The sequence below is a fragment of the Pseudorca crassidens genome, chromosome 5, assembly GCF_039906515.1.
Source record: "Pseudorca crassidens isolate mPseCra1 chromosome 5, mPseCra1.hap1, whole genome shotgun sequence".
Lineage (NCBI taxonomy): Eukaryota > Metazoa > Chordata > Mammalia > Artiodactyla > Delphinidae > Pseudorca > Pseudorca crassidens.
The window spans coordinates 69,410,413-69,434,525 of record NC_090300.1 but is presented as its reverse complement, the minus strand read 5'-3'; the positions used below and the strand labels follow the sequence as shown (position 1 = coordinate 69,434,525).

General features: G+C 47.8%; 1 protein-coding gene, 1 long non-coding RNA gene and 1 pseudogene across 3 annotated transcripts in view; 2 read left to right on the top strand and 1 right to left on the bottom strand.

Annotated features, from left to right (window-relative positions):
* The window catches only part of MASP1 (MBL associated serine protease 1), a 63,421-nt gene extending 48,798 nt beyond the window's left edge, over nt 1-14,623 (top strand). Inside the window, exons 11-16 of one of the 2 annotated variants that reach the window (XM_067738375.1) lie at nt 2,649-2,786; nt 5,924-6,037; nt 6,907-7,092; nt 8,900-8,967; nt 10,975-11,074; nt 11,537-14,623. In XM_067738375.1, the coding sequence (XP_067594476.1) occupies nt 2,649-2,786; nt 5,924-6,037; nt 6,907-7,092; nt 8,900-8,967; nt 10,975-11,074; nt 11,537-11,727 (797 nt within the window). In that variant the 3' untranslated portion in view covers nt 11,728-14,623. Of the gene's footprint in view, nt 1-2,648; nt 2,787-5,923; nt 6,038-6,906; nt 7,093-8,899; nt 8,968-10,974; nt 11,305-11,536 lie in introns of those variants that run through there. The other variant, XM_067738374.1, reaches the window with a different exon arrangement.
* A 195-nt stretch (nt 14,624-14,818) lies between these two features.
* LOC137224466 (uncharacterized) lies at nt 14,819-18,829 on the bottom strand. The gene is made up of 3 exons (XR_010943348.1): nt 18,554-18,829; nt 18,415-18,446; nt 14,819-14,907 (listed from the first exon to the last, which is right to left on the bottom strand). It is a non-coding gene; the product is annotated as an uncharacterized lncRNA (long non-coding RNA).
* A 504-nt stretch (nt 18,830-19,333) lies between these two features.
* Nucleotides 19,334-21,289, top strand: LOC137224280 (elongation factor 1-alpha 1 pseudogene; annotated as a pseudogene).
* Nucleotides 21,290-24,113: the final 2,824 nt, after the last annotated feature.

Here is a 24,113-nt window from a genome sequence, read left to right as displayed (position 1 = left end):
TGCAGAGAGGTTACAAAGAACGCACTGGGAGATGGGAGACAAGGGGAGAGGGGACAAAGATGAAGCAGAAAAGTGTGCCCTGAGTAGAGTGGGGGCAGAGGGGATGAGGGGAAGGTGGACAGAGTCTTGAAGGTCATTCTATGTTATTCTATGTGCTCTGTCCTGTAACCAGTGATGCTCTAGTTTGGGGTATATCAGAATCACCTGGAGTGCTTGTTAGGAATGCAGATTCCTGGGTCTCACCCATGGGAAGTTCTGAATCAGCAGGTTAGAGTGTGAGCAACATGCTGTGAAAAGTGGAGGGGTCGGGGAAGGACCAAGCTAGAGAGAGCGGTTGGGAAATTACAACAACCATTCTGGAGAGAGGTGGTGAAAACCCCCCAGACCTAGGGTGTGACACTGCAGATGTGGGCGTGAGGGAGTTTGAAAACATCTAAGTAGTGTATTGGGCAGGGCTTGGTGTAGAGGCATCGTGTGAATAGTGCAGACACAGAGATGTGGAGTAACACAAGCTAATCTGTTAGTGAGAGCTCCCCATACAAGGTACTCCTGGTTTGCCTTTGTTTGGGAATTGTATCATAATGAAACTGTCATGCTTTTTACACTATTGAGAGCTAAAAGAATCTTACATTATGCCTTATACTTTACATGTAGCTGATTTCAAAGATTATCATGTCTTGTATTCTATTACATTTCAGAGTTTTACTTTCCTCTAGATATTTGGACTTTATGTTGTGACATATTGAGACACAGGTGTCACGAGGTTGCATGGAGAGCACATTGTGACATTACTCTCTGCTTCTTCTGGTGACTTTTTTTACCAGCTTAGTGGCTGATTAAATACGGATGTTGAAGAAGAGGGAGGCAACGAGGATGCAGTCCGTGCAGACATTGACAGACATCTGGAATAACAAAGGGGAGACAGATGGGTGGTGAAGGGTGGAGACCAGGACTTGGGTTTTCTGTGCTTGAGGAGTTTATGTGCAATCCAGCTGGAGACTTCAGGATCGGTTCAGAGGAAAGGGCAGATTAGAGATACTGATCTGAAATTCATCAGGGTCTAAATAGTATGATGGCATGGGAGGAGATGGCATTATCTACTGGAAGAGAAAAGAAAAGGGGGCTGAGGACTCAAAAAGGGAAAGACGAGCATTGATGGCATGGAGAGAAGAAGAGAAACCCCAAGAAAGAGACAAGAAAGAGGAATCAGAAACACAGGAAGAGAGGAGCTTCAGAAGCCAAGGAGGGAAAGTGTCAAGAAGGATAAAGTGATCAACAGTGCAAATGACCCAGGACAGTCCAGAGGACGCTTCCAGGCTGGACTTTCCCGGGTGCTGGGACCCGGTCTCTACTGTCAACTCTGAGAGAGGATCCAGGGAGCAGGCCCGCGCTCATGTTGAAGTCCTTAACCCTTCCTCCCTCTTACTTTATCCTCCTCGTCCTTTATCCTCCTCTTCTTCCTCCTCCACCACCTCTTTCTCCTCCTTCTTCTTTCCCTCTTCTCTCTCTCTCTTTCCCCCTCCCTCCCACACCCTCCCTCCTTCTCTTTCTCTCTTCAGGCTTCTCCTAGGTTTTTATCTCTTTCCTGAGATAGCACACTGCCCTTACATCCTCCCTTCTCTTGGTTTATATGCTCAGTTCTCCAGGTTTTGCTTCCTTGAAACCTAAAAACCTCCAGCAGCCACAAGGCGAGGAGATTTCCTAGAGCTGAAGAATACGTGAGATAAAATTTCAGAAATAGTGTTCTTCTATACATGTAAATATCATCTTTGAAGTTCCAGCTATGGGCCCAGAGTCGTTCTGTGTCCATCTATGATTACAGATCTATTAAATATTCAAATGGCCACTTTATGTCCAAGTTTGTGTGGAGCGTGGCATCCACCTCCAAAGGACAGGGAAGGATGCAGATACTGGGTGTCGTCTCCTCTTTCCAGAAGCTTGACTATGGAAGAGAGGGGAGGGAGAGACTGTGGAATGAGTGAGAATCAGGGAAAATGGAAATTTGATTTTTAGAATAAGAGGTCTTGATCATGTTTTGGAGGCATAGACAAAGGAGAGATGCAAGACAGAGGAGAGGGGTGCGAATCCTCAAAGCCAGGTCCCCAAAAGTTTGGAAGCCCAGAATTCGTCTGAAGAGAAGAAAGTTTACAGAGGGAGCAGATGGAGAGGAGGATGTTTTTTGGTTTGGTTTGGTTTGGTTTTTCCATTAGTAGCAAGTTTTTCTACAAACTTTCCATGAAGTGATCTCTGGCAAATCTGGGCTTTTAGCCAGCAGCTTAGCAACCCAGCAGAGAAGGACCTTCTAGCAAAATTCCCAAGGCAGGCTTTCATTGGCCTGGCCAGGGTTACATTCCCATCTCTGAGCAATCGCTGTGACCAGAGTATAAGAGGCTTTCATTAGTCAGGTCTGGGTCACATTCCTACCCCTAGAACCAGAGGTAAGATCACTGCAACTCAGGCTATATGGACAAGAAATGGGGGAAGAGTGGGCCCTAGAGGAAAATTGGGGTGCTGTTACTGAAAGGAGCAATGGATGCTGGGATATCAAAAATAACAGATGTTCCTAACAGAGGGTGATGTGCTAGTAGCTCTGGCAAAGGGCAAGATGGAGCCCAGAGTGTGATCTGTCCTCCCTCCCTTGGCTGCAGTGTGTGGGATCCCCAAGTTCTCCCGGAATCTGATGGCCAGGATCTTCAGTGGACGCCCAGCCCAGAAGGGCACCACCCCATGGATTGCCATGCTGTCACACCTGAATGGGCAGCCCTTCTGCGGGGGCTCCCTTTTAGGTAAGTTGAAGGTGGAAGGGCTGGGGGACCCAGGATTAGAGGTTAGGGTAGAAGGAAAGGGACCTGACCCTCTTCCTGGAGACTGACAAGATTTCTTCACTGAGAATCTTCCACAGTAGTAGCGGGACCCAGAAGTACAAAGTGGCAGAAAGAAACCTTAGCTGGAGCCAGGAGACACGTGTTCTGTTCTAGCTGGCTCCTTCAGCCAACAACACTTCCCGAGCCCTGGTCATTCTCTGGCACTGAGAAGGGTGAGGGAGTCAGACCCTTAAACATGGATTACAACACAAGGCACTTACATGCGGCTCAAAGTGAGGGTGTGCCAGCGCCGTGGGACCAGGGGGAACCAGGAAACCCACACTAGAGGAGTCAGAGAAGGGAGATTTACAAAGCCTTGAATGCCATGCTTGGGAATTTAGATCTTTTCTTGAATGCTGCTCCAGGTTTATAAGCATGTTCTGGAAAGTTCTCTCCTGAGACAGCATGGATTGAAAGAAGGGTGAATCTGGAAGCCAAGAGTCCAGTGAGGCAGCTATAGTGCAATAGTGGGGAGGAAAGTCATTAGCCTCAGAAAAAGGACAGGGGCTGAGGAATAGAAACCAGGCTGATTCAAAGCCATTGAGAAATAAGATTGTGAGAATTTTGTAGTGGACTGAATGTGATTGGCAGTGGGAGCAAAGGTAGGGAAGAAATGACTGATGGCTCTTCCTGCCAGTTTAGTCCAAATGACCTAAGGTCCATCCCAGCTCTGACATCATAATAAAAATTAATAGCAATCTAGAGTCTCTCTAACCCTATCACAGAGGAAGAAGGCATGGATGGGTCCACTTCTGCCTGGGCAGCTCTGGGGCTGCCGGTCTCGCCTCGCACTGACCTACCCTCCTCCTCCAGGGTACACTCAGGTGAGGACAGCTCCCCGACTGGGATCCCCGAGGGGAGGTGCAGGCTCTGGTGAGACTGCAGTCTGGACATCCCCGAGGTGTGTGAAATGGTAACCCAGCAGAGGGTTTGATCCTTATATTCCTACAAACACAAAGATGAGTGGTCTCCCCTATGGAGCCTCCCAAAGGGGCACAGTGAGTGAGCACAGGTTAAAGGGGAGCCCAGTGGGAAGCAGGCAGGGGAGAGGGCCAAGAATGAGAAGGGGCAGAGAGACAGAGAGAGGGCTTAGAAGGACAAGGACAAAGATAGAGAAAGAGACGGAGGGCATATGAGAGAACTAGAGAGGGAAGTGAAGAGAAATTAAGGGGAAAATGAAAGGAAACAAATACAACCGGAGGAAGAGAAACTGGTGGGGCATGAGACGAGACAGAGAGAGAGAGGGAGAGAGAGAATTGTGAAAGGCATAGAAAAGCAGGGAGGACCCAGAAAAGAACGCATCAGAAGAGAAGCAAAGAGAGGGGAGGAGCCGGCAGGGAGAGCAGAAGGGAGCAAAGACATTTCTGGCTTTTTTAGAATGTAAGTAAATAGATGGATCACTGCCCACGGTTTTAAGAGTTAGATTAGTTTTCTGAAGCCTTGAGTGTTTAAGTTCAATGATGTTCAGCACTCACTTGTGTCTAATGCGTGTTTATTCCCACTTCTCTACCCTCAGCCAAGCTACAAGATCTGACTTACTCAGCCCTCCCCACAGCTCTCCTCGTCTAGAATCTCTCTCCTCCTCTGTTGTCTAGTTTTGTAGAGAGAGGGAAAGACAGGAGAGGGCAGAGGAAGCAGGGAAGGAGCTGAGGGACAGACAGAAAGCTCCCGCTCAGTGCCCACCCTAAAGCCTGGGTTCTGGCTCAGGGACTCAGTGTTTGCAGAGCTACGAGGCAAAGCCATGTCTTTGGACCCACCGCTGCATACCCCAGGTTCATCTAAATAGCCCAGAGCCCCGCTCCAAGGCAGGCTCCCTAATCTGGGTACCTCATCCCACTTTACCTACCTGGAAAATTAGTCAACAGCCCCTGGCTGTGGACAGGGATCAAAAATGCCACCAGGGAAAAGAGGGTGGCCTGTGCGGAGCTCTATCCAGAAGCCAGTAGCCAGGGAACATAGCTGCTCCTGAGAGGGCCAAGTGGAGCCCGGGACCTGCTGCAGAAAGGGACTCTGCCCTGGGCTCTGTACTTGGCCCCGATACCCCATCCCAAAGCCCTGGTGCCTTTCTTTCTGCTTGGCTCAACCCAGCATGTCTCTGGCCTCAGCTATTTATGGGTTTGTCATCTGTTCAACCTTAAGGATGAACCGAAGCCTGACCCCATACTGAGCAAAGGGCAGGGACCTGTCCATCAAGGGAAAAAGACAGCCAAGATGCAAGAGATGTGCTCAGCTGACCATCAGGACACCCAGGGTCTGGCCCTGGCCCTGCCACCAACCTGCAGAGTTGCCCTAGACATCCTCGCTCTCCTCCAGGCCTCAGAATCCATGTCTATAAAATGAGAGGTTTGGATCGGAGCAGCGGTTCTCAGCCCTGATGGCAGTAGAATCATCTGGGGGCACTTCTAAAGTGTATTTGTACCTGTGCCTCACTCCCATGACATAGATGCTCTGGCTTCAGGCCCAGGTACTATTTTGGGGGATGTGTTTGCTTGTTTGTTTTTAATTCCCCAGGTGATTCTAAACGTGCACCCAAAGTTGAGAAGAACCACGTACAACAGTGCTTTCCAAACTTTAATATGCATAGAAATTACCTGGAGATCTTATTAAAACCCTCAGAATTTACTACTGAATGCAGATTCTGATTCAGTAGACGTACGGTGGGGCCTCAGAGTCTGCATTTCCAAGAAGCTCCCAGGGGAGGCTGAGGCTACTGGTCCAGGGACCACGGCTTGAGCAGCAAGACCGGAGGGGCAGCCAGTGAACACAAAGTTTCTTGTGCACACCTTGGGCTGTCCGGAGCTCGCCAACCCCATGGGTTTAAGGGAGACCTGAAATCATCTTTAAAACATTCAGTTTGGGCCTAGGTTGGAGAAGGCAGATGAAATCTCAGATTCAACTCCCCGTTTTCAGATCAGGATCATATGCGTTTCCGCTTGAGGCTGTGAAACGCAAGGGAGAGGGGTGCCATGGAGAGGAGGGGTCTGAAAGCCCTCAGCTTGAGGCTGTGGGAAGCAGGATGGGGCCGTGAGGACAGTGTGTGTGCACAATTCTGTTCCCAGGCTCCAAGTGGATTGTGACCGCGGCTCACTGCCTTCACCAATCGCTGGATTCAGAGGACGCAACCCTACATGGCTTGGACCTGCTCAGCCCCTCTGCCTTCAAAATCATCATGGGTGAGTGCGGAGCAAGGTGATTCCTGCAGCCAGCTGCGGTTCTGGGGATGGGGTGTGTCCACTCACTCACTCAGTCATCAGGGAAGGTGCCTGGGATGAAGGACGAGTCAGGACTGGAGGGCAGGGACCTGCATCTAAGCCCAAGGCTGTGATTCTCAGGTGGTGGGACCATGAGCAGGTCACTGAAGGTGAAGCCTCAGTTTTTACAATAAAGAGCCTCATCTGGATAATTTCCAAAAGTGCTTCAGGCTTCTGTGAACCCGTGGTTTCAAGTGGATCATACACAAACAATCAAGCTTCCCCTCTCCTTTGTAAAATCAAGACCACTGGCTGATTCAGTTTAGTTCAGCACATATTTATGTCCTGACACTATGCCAGCATATAACTACACAAGTTCCTGCCCACAGGGACTTAGAGTCTAATAAAGGAATAGAATGTGAGCACACAGACCTCGAATATAAGGTAGGAAGCAGTAAGTTCTATAGGAGAGGAACAGATAAAGGGCATGGGAGTTCGTAGGGAAGAGATTCCTAATTGAAGAATCTAACTCAAGACTCTGAGAGATTTCATGGAGGGAGGCAACACATGACCCAGGCAAGGAAGCCTTGGACATATGGCAATGGGCACTGGAATGAGTATTATAAGGCAATGGGATCAGGTCATGAAGAAAGACAGAGGTCAGAGCCATGAGAATATGTGGAGAAGGGCAGGTAGGATGGGATGCCTTGAAAAAGGTAGATGAAGGGCAGTATAAGGGTTAAGGCTGGAAACATGGGCTGAATGGGGCAGGGGCTGACAGGGAACAAGGTGCGACCTTATCCTCTAAGCTTGCATTGCCCTCATACCTCACACGCCTTCTTCTTTCCCAGGCAAGCATTGGAGGTACCGGTCAGATGAGAATGAACAGAGTCTCAACGTCAAACAAATCTTCCTCCATCCCCTGTATAACCCCAACACGTTTGAGAATGACGTGGCTCTGGTGGAGCTGTCGAAGAACCCGGTGCTGAATGACTTCGTGATGCCCATCTGTCTGCCCCAGGGGCCACCGCAGGAAGGTACCACCCCCACCTGTGATTCCACATCTGCAGAGCACCTGGTACCTCCATAGAGCCTTCTTCTCCAGCATTGGTCGGGCTCTGGTGCCAACTGAGCCAGCTGACCATGTCTGTGTGATTCCTCAGCTGCCGCCCCTAAAACAGTTGAGTCAAAGCTGGTTCCAAGGTAAACAGGCAGGCTTGATCAGTACTGCAAGCACTAAATGAGTCAGGGTCCAGATAGGAAAACAGAAACCAGACCAGTTATTATATCAGAGAGAATCTAATACAGGGTATTGGAGGACTGGAGAAGTAAAGGGGGATGCTGAGATAATAGAGATAGCACTTGCAGGAAGAAACCACCACTCCTGGGGCTGGAGGAACAAAGAGAAGAAGTTGGAGACATAGAACCTAGAAGCTTGACAGGGGTCTGTGAAGCAGGAACTCAGACACTGCAAAAGAGGCCCTGTGCTGATGGTGCTAGGGAGAACAGCTGGGACCAACCGCCAGTGCTGGGGTGAGGAACCATTGCTAGGGTGATGCCAACAGGAATGGCAAGCCTTCCTGGAGGTTCCCCCTATTTTCAGGAACACCCCTGACAAAGCAGATCTGCCATTTCAGAGTCCCATTCGCAGCATCACAAAGTAGAGTGTAGAAGGGTACGTTTGGAGCTGAGAGACAATAGCTTCATCACCAGCACAGGCTCAAATCCCCATGCTGCCATTTCCTAGTTGGGTGACCTTGAGGAAGTTGCCAAACCTCAAGCCCCTTCCCTCTACACTGGGGATAATATCCCATGGGTGGTTGTGATGTTTAAGTGAAATAATAATCAAACATATCCAACACAGAGTGAGAGTCCAACCCAGGGCAGTTGGCTTTTGTTCCATCCTGTTCTAAATTCAGTGGAGCCATGTCACAGATAACCTCGTTTAGTTCAAAGAAGGTATTTTTTTAAATGGCTGAATGGGATCTGAGAAGTATTCAGGAGAAGTAAGCCAACAGGAAAGGCACAGGTATGGCTCTGATTCATCAGATGCCATGCGCCTACCACGTGCCACCTGATTTACATTAATTAATTTATGTACTACTTATAAAAGCCTTATGAGGTGGTATTGTAGTCCCGTTTTCCAGATGAGAAAACAGGCTCAGCAAGGTACAGTGACTTAGCCAAGATTCAGCTTGTAAGAAGTAGATCTGGGGATAGAATTCAGATCTTCCAACTTAAAGCCCAATGTTGTTTTCAGTATCCAGGCTCTTTTACAAATGAAGAGATAAGTGTTCTATCAGTGCTCAACCCATTTCCACACTGCCTCGAGGTCTGCCAACTTCATAGGCTTCTAGAATATCAGAGCTGGGAGGGGTTTTAGAGAATACCAAGTCCAGCCTCTTCATTTTATGGATGGAGAAACTGAGACTCAGAAGGGGAGGGAACGTAGCATATTGTGGGCTAAGCTGGACTTTGTATTTATTCAGTTATTGATTGAGCATCTACTATGTGTCAGAACTGCTGTAGGCGTGGAGATACAGCGCTGAATAAGATATATGAGATTACTGCTCTCATGGAGTCTAGGTTCCAAGCTAGCTGGGAGTGGGAGAGAACAGGCAACTAAACAAATAAACCAGCTAACGTCTCATAGAAACAAATGCCTAAACCTCTGTCGTGGGTAACCTTCAACCCAGCAGTCTTCTCCCCCACCGTGCTGCCATTCTCTGAGGGGGCAAACTCAGCCCTTCCTCCACAGGCAGAGGATGATGGGGCTGCAAGATGTCACCCTCTGAAAACCCCCCAGACAGCCTCTCTGCTCTCACTGTGTCTTCTCTCCTCCAGGGACCATGGTCATCGTCAGTGGCTGGGGGAAGCAGTTCTTGCAAAGGTTCCCGGAGACCCTGATGGAGGTGAAGTTCAATTTATACCCTTCAGAGGGTGACACCTCTGCCCTACATTGGACCTTTCTGCACCATAGTGCCCCTTAGGGGGTTAGAGGCTTCGGCAGGGGGTGGGTGAGAGAGGTACCAGGGGCCCAAACTCACCTTCAAAGTTAAATGAGACTGAATCCCAACTAGTTTGATCTGTTTGCTCTGCATGTCATAGGGCTCTAGTCTCTAAACATTGCTTAATGTTTCTGTAGCTTATTAAAGTCTCAATTTATGGAAATTCTTCCAGAGAACAGCCGTCTTGGACTCCCCCAAAGGTGATCCATCTATATACATCATGAAGGTTCACATAACAGAGTAACCAAGAATGGGCCAAGGAGTGGGCCTTGAGAGCTGCAGTCCTTGCAGCAATGAACTTGACTGTTGCATGTAGAAGTTTACGTTCTTGTCATATCAGAAAAGAACACTGGACCAGGAGTAAGGAGCCATGGCTCCAAGTCCTGGCTCCTAGTAACCTGCTGCGAGATCTTAAACGAGTCATCCTGCCTCTCTAGACTGCAGTGTAGTATCTCAGGCTGCAAAGTCAGGGGCAACACTAGATGTCCTCCAGGAGCTGCCTGGCTCGGACATTACCAGCTTCTAGGACCGCCACAGCTAGTCTCTAAACCCTTCAACATGCATTATTTTAGCGTACTTTAAAATTCTGGATTGGCAACAACAATTTAGCCCTTCAGTCGTTAACTCTAGAGTGTTTATTCGGTGCCTCCTGTGTACCAGACATTGTATTAACTGCTAGGTATGCTGGGAGGTAAGAGCACAGATCTGGCCCCTGGCCTCCTTGGGCTTACAGTCAAGTGGGATAGACAGAAAGTAGTTATCAATGTGATCAATGGAATGAGGAAGAGGTACAAGATGCTCCGGAATGTACAGCAGGGGCTCTGACCTTGTCTCAGGGGTACAGAAGGGCTTCCCAGAGGAAGTGACACTTAAATGATGCATGAGCGATGGACAGAGGTCAGTCAGGCAATCAACAGTTTGCTGAGGACACGTGCTCACGACCACCCTGCCTGACTTCCTCTCGCCACTTCTCTGGGAAGGCCACGGCCCCAAAGAGACCTGAATGCCTCTGGGCCCCTCCCAGCAAGGGCCAACAGGAGTTGTGCTTTTGGAGGGAGTGTGACCCATTCAGTTCTTGGTTTGGCTGAAGGAAACTCATAGGTTTCCTCTTTTTATTCTAGACATCCATCCAACGTTTACCCCCGAGCTGAATCAAGGGCAGTAACAATCACAATACCTTACTTTATGTATCAGTGTATCACCTCAATTCACAATAACATTTCCTGAGTGCTGACCATGTTCCAAGCTATGTGAGATAGAAATGGACGACATACAGACCGAGTGTCTGGAAGCTCACACTGTGGTGGAGGAGAACGTAAGTGAATGCTTGCTGCTAGGCGAGCCTCACTAACCCTACACCACCTACTATTTATGCGGTGTTGTAGTTTACAGAATATCTGCTCATTCATCTCCTCTTCGCACAACAACTCTTTGCGATTAGTATGTCAAATATTGTGACTCCCATTATTCAGATAAGGAAACAGAGTCTCAGAGATCTGAGAACACAGTGGTGAAGGCTACGTGCCCCAGGTCCCGCAACCAGTAGTGGTAAGAGTGAGGAAGAGAAGACTGCCCATCGGTTTTGCATACACTGCCATATTTGAGATCATGCATGTGCTAGGCAAGTATTACTATCTCCATTTTACAGATGAGAAAACTGAGGCCCAGAAAGGGCAAATGACCTGTGCAAGGTCACACAGCAAGTTCATGACTAAGACTGTACCAGAACATGGATCTCCTGATTCTGCATTCAGTGTTCCTTCACCTGTACCATAGGTAGTTTCTGAGGCCAGGTCTGAGGCAGACCCAGGCTCATCCAGGAAGGGGATGGGGATGAGTCAGCTCTAGGGGTGTCAGAGCAGCAGGGCTCCTCAGCCAGGGGTGGGGACCAACAGTGGCCTTGTGTTCCAGATCGAAATCCCAGTTGTTGACCACCGCATCTGCCAGGAGGCCTATACCCCACTGAAGAAGAAAGTGACCAGAGACATGATCTGTGCTGGGGAGAAGGAAGGTAAGTCAGGAGGCCAGCGTACAACAGGGCACCACCAGCCAGGGAGGGGAGCTGAGCCTGGCAGTGGAAGGACTGGAGACCTTGGAGCTGGCAGGTTGAGCAGCGGCGGACAGGCAGGAGCGAGGCGGGGGAGAGGGAGGACGGTCATGAGAGGAAGGATTCCACTGAAGAAGCTGCATCGAAGAGAAGGGGGGCTAAGTAAGGAACTTCCATAATTCCCTTCTCCCAGCCCAGCTTTTCCCTTGTGGAATGAGAGAGTCCTAACTTGCACTTTCTAAAATCACTGAGGTCTGAGGAGGTCTGACCTACAACAGCTCAGAATCCAGGTCTGGGTCCAATGGTCTACTGCGCCCCCTGGTGCCCGATTCTCTGAACTACAAGGCAGTTGTGGAGAGAAGGCGGCTTCTCTGGATTTGGGGCTAGGGAAGGAGACGCTTTAACCTGCCTCACTTCTTCCTCTAGGTGGGAAGGATGCCTGTGCGGGTGACTCTGGAGGGCCCATGGTGACCTTGGATATAGAGAGAGGCCAATGGTACCTAGTGGGCACGGTGTCCTGGGGTGTGGACTGTGGAAAGAAGGACCGTTACGGAGTGTATTCCTACACCTTTCACAACAAGGACTGGATACAGAGGGTCACTGGGATGAGGAATTGAATTCGGTTCCTCACCTTCTTCCTCACCTGTCCATGGTCAGTCAGCAGCAGAGGCTGGTTATCTGATGCAAGGTGCCCCTTGCCCTACACGCACCTCATTCGGCCCATCTATTACTGGCCAATAAAGGGGGCATCTCAGCCCCCTTCTCACTCTCTTTAAAGAAGCAGAGTAGCAGGGTGGTCAGAATCCAGGTTGTATCACCTACTAGCTTTGTAACACTGGGCAGGTGACTTCACGTCTTTAAGCCTCAGTTTCTTTGTCCATATTATGGAAATGGCATACCTTACCTACCTCATAAAAGTCTGATGAGGATCAAATTTAGTTAATATACATATAACACGTAGCACAGTGTAGCACAGTGCAGGCATAAACTAAGTGCTCAATAAATATGACTTAGCAGAAGGCTGGTGTGTCTACCAGGCGCATTACATTCTCTTACGAATCCTGGCTGGGCCTTAGGGCTGACCAGTGTGCACCGCTCCCCTCAACCTTGACCGTCTCCTTCACCTGCCCCCGAATGCTCCATGCTTCTTTGCTACCACGCATTTCCCATTCCCAATCCCCACCCCCCCCACAAAAAGGTAAAAGAGACAATGTTCTTAGTCTATGGCATGTCCCATAGTGATGCTCTTATGACCATGAGCTGGATACCAAACTGTGAGAGTGCCTGAGAGAAGCAGGCACTCTCACAGGGTGGGGAGACTGGGAATGGTGAATTAGGAAGTCAGACACCAGGTTCTAGAACCAACTCTGCCCACAGCTCCCTGTGACTCTATGCAACTCCCTTCCCCTCATCCCAAAGGACCCTCCCAGCTCTGACAATCTAGGATCCAATGAAGCCATTTCTCCCTGAAGAGATGAGTTAAAGCCAAAATAACCGAAAGGCAAAAATTGCCTTAGGTTCAATAGAACTTTGTTGCAGACCAAACACTGCTGCTACTGCAACACCCACCCCTGTGCACCACACCCTAGTTCCCAAGGACATAGCCCTGGCGAAGTGCTAGCCAAGGGGCCTTTCCTTATTCCTAAGCAGAGCCTCTGTTCTAGGCACCAGCCTCCTTTTCTTCCTGGGAACCTGAGTTGCACAAGGTAGGCCCTGAGAGGCTAGACTCAGGCCCCTGCACTCTCCCTCCCTGTGTCCACAGCTGACCCCAAGCCACCATTCCCCTGGTTCCTCACCCCTGTTCTTCACCCTGAACACCCCAGCCCTGCAGAGTCATAAGTGCTTCCCAAGCAGGATGCCTCTCCTCTCCAAGAGCCACCTCCTCTCTCCGGAAGCTTCCAGGGACCTCCTTCCCTCCAGAGCTCTGAGATTTAAGCCCTTCAAGGGATCAGAAGCCCCAAGTCCCTGGCTTCTGTTCTATCAAATTTGGTCTTCATGGGAGATTTCGTTTCTCGACCTGCACTGCAGCTGCTGGAGTAGTTCAGGGTCTCTTGCTGAAAGAAGATGATACTGAGGAATGAGAACTTATGGACACTAAGCCCTAAGCTCACAGCCTGCTTTTGATTCTCTGAGTAAGTCATTCTACCTCTCTGTGCCCTGCTGTTTATTCTGTAAATGGAAGATGGCAATCATACTCAATCTCACCAGACATTTGTCAAGCAAACTGGAGCTCTACTTCAGACACCAGAGAAGAATTGCAATGCAAAGTTTTGGAACTACCCTAAGGCATTCCAAACACCATGGCTTCCAATTTCACAGCACTGCCTGGGTGCCCCCACGTGCCAGGTTATGCTGACTGCTATGCGGACCACCAAGATGAGGGGAACATGACTCATACCTTCCAGGAGCTCCTACAGGAAGAGCTGACACATACACAAGTGTCTATCATGAACAGAATGAACCCCACCAAGTGCTATGTGTCAGAATAGCACAGAGGTGAAAGAAAGGCCATTCTAGTATGGAGACGTTGGAGGAGGGGGCGTCAGGAAGACATCCCAGAGGAGATGGTGTTGGAGCTGAGCCTTGAAGAGGGTGGGCATTTCCACAGGTAAGACAGAGGGAGGCCTTCCAGGTAGAAGGACAACAAGAGTCCATGTCCACTCAGGCTTTCCTCAGATTACACTGTCTTCCCTCACAAAAAGGACATGTCCTCTGCCTGCCGATGCAGGGGACACGGGTTCGTGCCCCGATCCGGGAAGATCCCACATGCCGCGGAGCAGCTGAGCCTGTGAGCCATGGCCGCTGAGGCTGCACATCCGGAGCCTGTGCTCCGCAATGGGAGAGGCCACAACAGTGAGAGGCCCGCATACTGAAAAAAAAAAAAAAAAAAAAAAGGACATGTCCAGCAGACCAGTGCTCTGACTCCAGGACCAGAGCCAACATCTAAAAGAAACTTTCTCCTTAAAATCAGACAACTCTGAGACTTGAAGCAGCCTTGGAATTTGTGTACAAATTCTGGCTGGACCCAGTTTATCCTGTTTATTCCCCCAATTGCAATTTCATCCTGATTCTGAGGGATGTCTAGATGTGCTGCTGGACTTGGGCTTACCCTTGATCTACAAACGTTTACCAGATATACCAGCCCCCGCACTGATGCTAAGGTCCAAGAAAACCAACTGTCTCACAGAGTCATAGAAGCAGAAGGTTGGAGTGTCTGTTAGGACCATATTGTCTAACTCTATGACCTCGTTCTTGAACATATCTAAAGATGGGAAACTCACTACCTCCAAACATAGCCAATTTGAACCTCAAAACGTGCTCTTAGAAAGGTCTCTTCTATACAACCAAACTCCACCTCCCGGAATATACTTAGCATATCTAAAGCTATGATTCCGTGCCATGAATGTTGTTATCAGCAATAATGATCGTGCCCGATTTCATTAGCAACAGAAGCTGTTGCTCTACATGTGTAGCTGTAACTACACGTTACTTCCAATAAACATCTGTTTTGAGTCAAAGCATCCTGTTTGGCTTGTATGTTTTTCATGTACTGATAGTTCTGGTGAGTTGTGTTTTCGTTTATCAACATTTCTCTGTATCCAATTAGGATCCCTGAACCATGAAGAGAGAGAGGGAGATTGATGGGAAGATCAAATTATCGATACAAAAGCACTTCTTAGGCTTTTCAGGTCAGTTCTGATTAAATACCTTGTTCTATTGTTCCTGTAAGTTATCAGAATATCCCAGGATGCCAGTCTTTCAATATCCAAATTGTACTTCTGGATTGTCGCCCACACCTAGAATAGAAAAACCATTTTTTTCGGATCATGTGTTCAATTGTTTGGTTCAGAAAATATGGCGCGAGGTCTATGCACGGCCTGCTCTGAATTGGAGTATGTACTTTCCTTCTGCCACGAGTTAACCTTATTCCCAGGTGGCAGGAATCAAAGAACCAGCAACACTAAGAAGTCCTTCAAGTAAAGGTAGGCAACAATCATGGAAGGAAAATCCATACCCCTCATGCAGCAGAGACGGTGGCCAATCTGGGTCTAGTATGGGGCATGAAATCAAGAGACTTAGGTTCTCATGCAAGCATATGTTGACTTCTTTATCCACTTAAGTTCTCCATCTATAAACTGGCAGAAAAATCTTTGCCCTACCCCTGTCTGAGGGTTGTTGAATCAGATGAATTAGCATATAGGAAAGAACTTTGGAAACTAAATTAGCTCAAAATAAAAAGGTCTATGGGAGATAATCACTAAAATACTTTTGAGTATTTACCATATGATTGAGACCACACTAAGCTCTTACACAATTCTCTAATTTAGTCCTCAAAATAACCTATGACAAAAGTACTATTATTATCCCCATTTTACAACTGAGCAAACTGAAGCACGGTGAGGTTAAAAATGTGGCTCTACCTAGACACAACAATACCCCAGTAGCAATGAGCACACGTATTATCCAGATTTTTGTTTCTAATACTATTCTGCAATAAAAGAAATAAGGGCTCCTTGAAGACATGGCTGATTCTAGGACCAGGGCAGGAAATATACAAGATGATACAAAAGTATCTGGTACCAGAAATTAAGTAAGTCACACAATGATGGGGGTGTGTGACACAGGAACCAACAGGAAGAGCTCCAATGGTAAAAGCTGGTATAATTTGAGCAGCAAAATATTATTGGATTATAACTCAAAGTACAAAATAAATACCCATAAATATATACTTATATGAATAAATAATTGAATAAAGAAATAGAGGAGAATAAAAAATAATTTATGTAAATACTTTGCCGTAAAGGAGGTAGAACATTACTCCCCATCCCTTAAGTGTGGGCTGCCTATAGTGACCTCTTTCTAAAGAGTACAGTATGGAAATGGGGTGAGGGGAGAGCCACTTTATAGAGGAGAAACCTGACAAAACATTGCCTCAGCCACATGAGCACAGTTAATATCAACAGAGGTGAGTCACACTGATACTTTGTGACCTTGATATGCTGTGATGAAAATGTTGCTGTACCTCTGTGTTCCACCTCCCCAGATCTCATAAGCCCACTCTAATCCTGAGAAACATATCAGAAAACTCCCCACTGTGGAATATTTTACACAATACTTGACCAACACGCCTCAGAACTTTGGAGATCGTCAAAAACAAAGAAAGTCTGAGAAACTGTCTCAGCCAAGAGGAACCTGAAATAGGTTGAACTGTATCCCTCAAAAGATACGCTGAGGTCCTAACCCTCAGTACCTCCCAACAGGACCTTATTTGGAAATAGGGGCCTTGCAGATGTAATTAGTTAAAACAAGGTCGTACTGGAGTAGGTGATGACTGGTGTCCTTAAGAGAAGATGAGACACAGAGAAACAGACACATGAGGGCAGAACACAATGTGACGATGGGGGCTGAGATTGAAATCCCACAGCGGCAAGCCAAGGAATGCCAAGGAATGGCATTCTAGCAGAAGCTAGGAACAGACAAGGAAGGAGTATCCCCTACAGGTTGCAGAGAGGGCATAGCCCTGCCAACTGTGAGCCAACACATTTCTGTTGTTTTAAGCCACCCAGTTGGAGGTGCTTTGTTATGGCAGCCCTTCATGGAAACTAATACAGAGCCTAAGAAGACATCATTAGATGACATCCTGGGACAGAGAAAGGACATTAGGTAAAAACGAAGGAAATCTGAATAGTTAAGAATAATATATCAATACTGGTTTATTAATTGTGACAAATGCACCATACTAACGTGGGATGTTAATAACAGGGGAAACTGGTGAAGCGTATATGGGAACTTTCTCTATCATCTTCACAACTCTTCTAAAAATCTAAAAGTATTCTAAAATTAAAAGTTTGTATTTAAAACAATGTGACCTAAGATCTTGCAGCTAGGAGATTAGGGGCACTGGGATTTGAAACCAGTTCTGATGGACTCTGGAGCCCAGGCTCTCGCTCCACTGGTTCTATACCAGTGGTTCTTGAACTAGGCAGCACACAGGAAACTCCCAGTTTAAAATTTTTTAACCACCTTAAAGATATACTGATGTCTGGTTCAATCCCTCCAGAGACTCAGATATAATGAGTCTGGAGTAAGGCTGAGCCCTGGGGGCTTGGGGGGTGGGAGTTAAAATTCCCCCAGGTGATTCTAATGTGCACCCAGTTTGAGATGCACGTTTCCAGGCTGTCCTGCTCATGTGAGACCCCTGAAGAATGCTGGGAGCCTTTATTTCCCAAGCTTGGGTTTTTTGACCCAGGTCATGCTTCTGGTGAGAGGTGGAGGAGAGGCAGACACCCTGCTGCTCTAGCCCTAGATCCAGGAGTTCTCTGCGGCTCAGCAGCAACACCGTCGCTAAGCCATTTCTGCATTAGTGTCTTCCTGGCAAGAACAGTGCTCTTTTACTTTGCAGTGGTAAACTGAAGAAGGGGAAAGCATCCCAGGCATGGGCAATAGCATGTGAGGAAGCAGGGGTATGATAGGGTGTTTAGGGGAAACTGAGAGACTTGGTGTCCCTGGAGAGCCAGAGAAATTGGGAGAAAAAAGAACAGCATCAGGAAGTACTGACCTGGGATGCTCAGCGTGGTTTTGGGAATGGGGAGACATTTGAGGGTTTTAGACCAGGGAGAGACGTGATGAGCTTTACTTTTCAAATCAGGCTTTAGTGCAGAGAGTAAACTGCGGGAGAAGAGCCTAAAGGTAGGGAAACTCCACATGGCTTCCCAACAAGTGAGGCACCCTCTGGTCCTGAACAAGGGCAGGCCCGAGGAGAGGGAGGGTAAGAATCGGCTTCCAGGGGCTCTGAGAACCTAGGGCTGGGCCTAGAAGAGCCACTTTGAAGAGATTCAAACCTCTGTTCACATTTGAGGGTGAATTAGTAGAGAGTAGAGGGGGAAAAGGGCAGGGACCAAAACCTGAAGGCAGTAACTGTTTTCAGGTCCCTGGACTTTCTGGCACCGGTGCTGTCTCCAGAAAGGAAGCCAGGGCATTCTCTGAACTTGAGGGAAAGAGACAAACAGGGCCTTTGTGACCACCTCCTGCGTCTGGTATGTGTTGGCCTTTTTTCAAGAAGATAAGGAAAATGTCTTTTGTATGCAAAAAACACAGGCTCAATTCCCAGCAGTGAGCTTCTGATCACAGGAAAAAGAGCCAGGACCCTGCTAATATTTAGGCAAAGGCTGCTAGGGAGGCCTGTCTGAGAAGTGGGGCGTTAGGACAAGACAGTGTTAAGACAGGGGAAGATGTGTCGAGCCTGGATGTTGCCCAGAGCGCAGGATGATGAACAGATTAGTGTGGGTGGGAACATATCTTACCCTCCAATATCCTCCAGTCCCAGGGGAAGTCTCTGCAAAGTAACATGCCAACAGGTCAGCACCAAACACAGCAAGCCCCGGGGACCCAAAGGGTACAGCATAGATGCAGTCCAGACCCAAGGTCTTAGATGATGCTCACCTATTTTAGAAGTGAGGACTCTCACCTCCCATTCAGCTGTTTATCCTGTGACATTATTCCATCTTGCCCATCTCCTGGGACTATCCAGCTTATTGAATCCACTCCCATGTGGCCCAGACTTGCCAACAGGATCCCAGACAACAGAATCCTTCCTTTAAACAATTCCAACAACAGCTCGCTTTGCTCTGAGTTTGCCCGTCCAAGGCCCAAATCCATATTGGCGGTCTAGGCCTCCCATTAAGTCTTTTTATTTCAGTGTATTTCATCATTACGAAATACTTTAAACATACAGAACAAAACAAAACAAACAAGATACGAATCATGTCCTGCTCAGACCTGATGAAACAACAGGGGACGCAGGGGACATGGACAGGATTCCAATTCAAGGAGTAAGTTGGTGCCGCGAGAGAGAAGGTGCTTTGGATGCGTGGAAAGAGTTCTGAAACCTGACCCTGAAGACGTGGGCTCCAGCCCCAGCTCTGCTGCCTGATGGTTCTGAATGCTCAGTGGATCATGCTCTCTGTGCTCAGTTTCCACAGTCCCCCTCAAGTTTCTCCTTCTTTCCAACCTCTATACATGGATAGCCCCAGGGCTCAGTCCTGGCCCTCCTGTCTGTACTCTCTACCCTCACTCCCTGAGTAATCTCATCTAATCTCATGACATTTAACATCATCCAAATGCTAATGACTTCACTTGCATCTCCAGCTTGGTCCTCTCCTCTGAACCACAGGTATGCATATTCAACTGCCTTGGCATTTCTCGTGTTCAGTGTCTAACAGGATGCCCAAAAAGCATCTCAGACTTCACGTGTCCACAACCAAGCTCCTGTTACGGCCCCCACGTCTGTTCCTTACACAGCCAACCCCATCTCAGAAAGCGGTAACTCCACTCTTCCAGTTGACCTGACCCAAAATCCTGGGGCGTGTTTGATTCCACTTTCTCGCACACCACACATCTGAGTCATCAACAAACCCCCTCAGCTTTACTTTAAAATACAGCCAGACTCAATCCCAGTTGCTACCACCCTGGTACGGGTCCCCACCCAGGAACAGGCACTATCCCCTCTTTGCTGGATTGTCGCAGGAGCCTCCTAGCTAATCTTTCCTCTTTCATTCTTGTCCCTCTGTGGACATTCTCAACACAGTGACACTAAATTGGATTACATCACCCCACTGCTCAAACCCTCCAATGGCTTCTTGTCTCATTTAAATCAACAACCAATGTCCTGATGACCTATGGCTTATATGCTCTGACCCCCATCCCCACTTAGTAATGACTTAGTAAGCCTGAACTGCATTCCAGCCGCATTGGCCTCCTCATGGTTCAACATTCCAGGCTGCTCCTACCTCAGGGCTTTTGCACATGCCCTTTGCCTTGCTCAGTTCCTTCATCTTTTTTCAAATGTCACCTTCTTAGTGAGACCTTCCCTAGCTACCTAATCTAAAATTATAACTAACTCCATCCCCTGCCCTTCCTGTCCCCCTTGCCTACTTTATTCTTCTCCTTAGTACTTAACACTATCTAGTATACCACACAGCTCACTTATATTGTTTGCTGTCTAGTTTTTCTACTATCCATAAGGTCAGTGATTTAGTCACTTTGCTCTCCACTGTATCTCTAGTGCCTAGAAAAATGCCTGGCACGTAATATGTACTCAATAAACATTTGTTGAGTGAATAAATCTTGAAAATAGGGAATATCTTATTATGTCCTCAAAATAATACTGTAAGCCTATTAAGATGGGAGTGAAAAATTATTGGGCTTAGAAGTGAAGGGATAAGACACAGACTGATATTCCAACACTACCACCCAAGTCCTTGTATAAGGTGACACCTCTCAGAAGAGATACGAGGAAATTGTTAAGGAAGTCAGCGCCTCCATTATGAAAATTGGCTACAACCCCGACACAGTAGCATTTGTGCAAGTTTCTGGCTGGAATGGTGACAACGTGCTGGAGCCAAGTGCTAACATGCCGTGGCTCAAGGGATGGAAAGTCACCTGAAAAGATGGCAACGACAGAGGAACCACACTGCTTGAAGCTCTGGATTGCATCCTGCCACCAACTCGCCCAACTGACAAGCCCTAGTGTTTGCCCCTCCAGGACATCTACAAAATTGATGGTATTGGCACTGTCCCTGTGGGTTGAGTGGAGACTGGTGTTCTCAAACCTGGCATGGTGGTCACCTTTGCCCCAGTCAGTGTGATAACTGAAGTGAAGTCTGTTGAAATGCACCATGAGGCTTTGAGTGAAGCCCTTCCTGGGGACAATGTGGGCTTCAATGTCAAGAATGTGTCTGTCAAAGATGTTCACTTTGGCAGTGTGGCTGGTGACAGCAAAAATGACCCACCGATGGAAGCAGCTGGCTTCACAGCTCAGGTGATTATCTTGAACCATCCAGGCCAAAGCAGTGCTGGCTATGCACCTGTGCTGGATTGTCACACAGCTCACATTGCCTGCACGTTTGCTGAGCTGAAGGAGAAGATTGATCGTCGTTCTGGGAAAAAGCTGGAAGTTGGCCCCAAACTCTTGAAATCTGGTGATGCTGTCATTGTTGATATGGTTCCTGGGAAACCCATGTGTGTTGAGAGCTTCTCTGACTATCCTCCTCTGGGCCATTTTGCTGTTCGTGACATGAGACAGACGGTTTCTATGGGTGTCATCAAAGCAGTGGACAAAAGGCAGCTGGAGCTGGCAAGGTCACCAAGTCTGCCCAGAAAGCTCAGAAGGCTAAATGAATATTATCCCCAATACCTGCCACCCCAGTCTTAATCAGTGGTGGAAGAATGGTCTCAGGACAGTTTGTCTCAATTGGCCATTTAAGTTTAATAACAAAAGACTGGTTAATGATAACAGTGCATGGCAAAACCTTCAGAAGGAAGGAGAATGTTTTGTGGACCATTTGTTTTGTGTGTGGCAGTTTTAAGGTATTAGTTTTGAAAATCAGTACTTTTTAATGGAAACAACTTGACCAAAAATCTGTCACAGAATTTGAGACCCATTAAAAAAGTTTAATGAGAAAAAAAAAAAAGTCTAAGCAGCAGTTTTTGAGCAACGTCAGAGCTAGCAGGGAGCCTTCAGTTCACCTTACCTCTTTGCTTTACAAATGAAGAAACTGAGACCCAGGGGATGGGAAAGACTAGATCATCCAAGGTCATCAACCTACATGCCTGGATATTGGCTAAGCCAGGGCTGAAACCCAGGTTTCCAGCCCTCAGGCCAATGAGATTTCTATACCACAACTGCCAACCCACCAGCCCTCACAAGGCCCTGTCACAAAAGAGCCATACAACAGGCAGATTTCACTTCCCTGATGCATGTGGCAGTACCCACGCAATGCCGAAAGTGATCCCAAAGGAAATTTCTTAGCTGGGAGTCCTGCAGAGAACCAGAATGGGACTTGGAAAAGAACTAAATTCCTTCTGGGGTATTTCAGCCAATGGGAAGGGAGCCCAGAAATCACTGATGTTTTCTGTTTGGGGAGATTTTTTAAATAGCTATCTTTGAAGAATGAAGAGTGGCTACCATGCTGCTGGGAAAATGAAGTCATTGCTTTGCAAGATATATGAGGAGAAGAAAAGAAACGATGCTACATATATTAAAATAAACTAGTTCTAACTCTTGGGCTGGGAGGTTAACCCTTGCCTTCCATGTTTTTCCTAAAGTATTTACCAACAGAACTGAAATCACAAAGAGAAAGCCCTTCAGGTCTCAAAGGGGAGGCTGCCAATTGAAAGGAAAAGGAGAAGAAAGAAGAGGATGAGCATTCAATCTCATCAGAAAGAAGAGAATGAATATGGGCTTTGTATCTGGAATGTCACAGATAGTGTATTATTTAATCCTTACAATAGCCCTCCGTGGCAGATTGATTATTCCCATTTCAACAAGGAGGAAAACTGGGGCTCAAGGAGCTTAACTAATTTTCCTAAGGCCATACAGCTAGTAAGTAGCAGAACTAGGACTCAAGTCTTTCTTAACCCCAGATTTCATGATCTTGCCTTACTCTATGCTGTACAGTGCGGCTCAACTTTCGTACTTTCTCTAGTACTTCAGTTTTTTCTCCATAAAATAAGGGCACTCAATCAAGACATCTCTAATCTGTCTCACAGCAAATCATCCTTAGTTGGTGATCTTCTGGGTTTGCAGGACTCCTGAGCCCCAAGAAGCGTTCTCCCATTGGGCTGTTCCTCCATCCTGCTGAGTTTGAAGGAAGTGATCAAGGCAGCACTTCTTGCTGACCCTACGCTAAGGATTGCAGCCTCTGGAACACCAATTCAAGTGCCTGTAGGTCTCCTCCTGGCTCGAACATCAAGACCAATGCACAGAAGCACCAGTGGGAGAGGCTTGGGATCCTGGAATGTCCCTGAGGAGTTTATTTATAAAACCTAGGGTACATCTAACAAGGTCATCATGTGGCATGTGGCCATGTGTGCTAAGAAAGAACTGCCCTAGAGAAGTCTTTGCCAAGACAAGGGCTAAGCTGTGAGTAAGCCTAGCAAGTATGAGGGACAATAAGGGAGACGGAGGAGGTGTTTGTAGATGGTAGACATCTTCCTACAGAGCAGGAAGAGGCTTGATGATTTAGGAAAGTGTTCCGGAGTAAACCCAGTCAAGGGTTGGACCCTTGCTCTACCACTACCTGGCAGTGGGGACTGGAGTAAGTCGCTTCCGAGCCGTGATCACACTCTAGCAGGGAGTATAGCTCTAGACAAGCAATTACAGCCAAGCTTGATAAGCATCTGGCAAGGGTGGCAGAGCTCAAAATTGGAGATTCTCAGAGCAGGATAAAGCCATGCAGCAGGTGGTCAGGCAGGAGCACGGAGGTTTGAGGGAGGGTCAAGTCCCCAGGGAGTGAGTGGGGAAGCTGTGCCCAAGTCCTAGAGAATCCACAGCAGGTCATCAAGGAAGATCTCTGGGCTCATTATTATAAGCCTGGGTGCAGAAGGAAGCCTATTCCTCAGTTAGGAGGCCTTACACCAGGCAGCTCAGGTGGATCACCTGGGGGTCTTATTCTAATTTCAGATGCTCAGGCCCCACACCCAGCAATTCTGATTCTGCTGGTCTCAGGTGGTGGCTGGGCACTGATATTTCTTTAAAGGCTCCCCAGGATTTCTGAAGTACAGCCAAGGCTGAGAATATCTGCAGTAAGCAGAGATCTCTGAGAGACACGGCCTACCCCTTAGTGCTTACTGGATCCCAGCACCCAAATCAGGCCTTGCCAGAGAGAAGGCACTCAGGATACGCCTCCTGGATAAAGGAATGAATACTTGTGTATGTGAAGCAAAGGAAGTCACCAGGCAGTTACTAGAACCAGAGCAAGGGCAAGAGTAAGACTATCTTATGCTGAGTCCCCTGGATGGCTGACCAAGGGCTGCCTGAATCCCTCCTGACTATGTACACGGTTGGCCCAGACCTTGAAGCTGGAGCTAGATCAAGCTTTATATGGGGACCCCAGAAAGGGGAGAGAGGGGATGGGAGGGGTGTCCAACAGCCCATTACAGATCAGGGACACTGGTGAATCCCAAGCACACAGTAATGACTACTAAGCCTGATTGAAGAAAT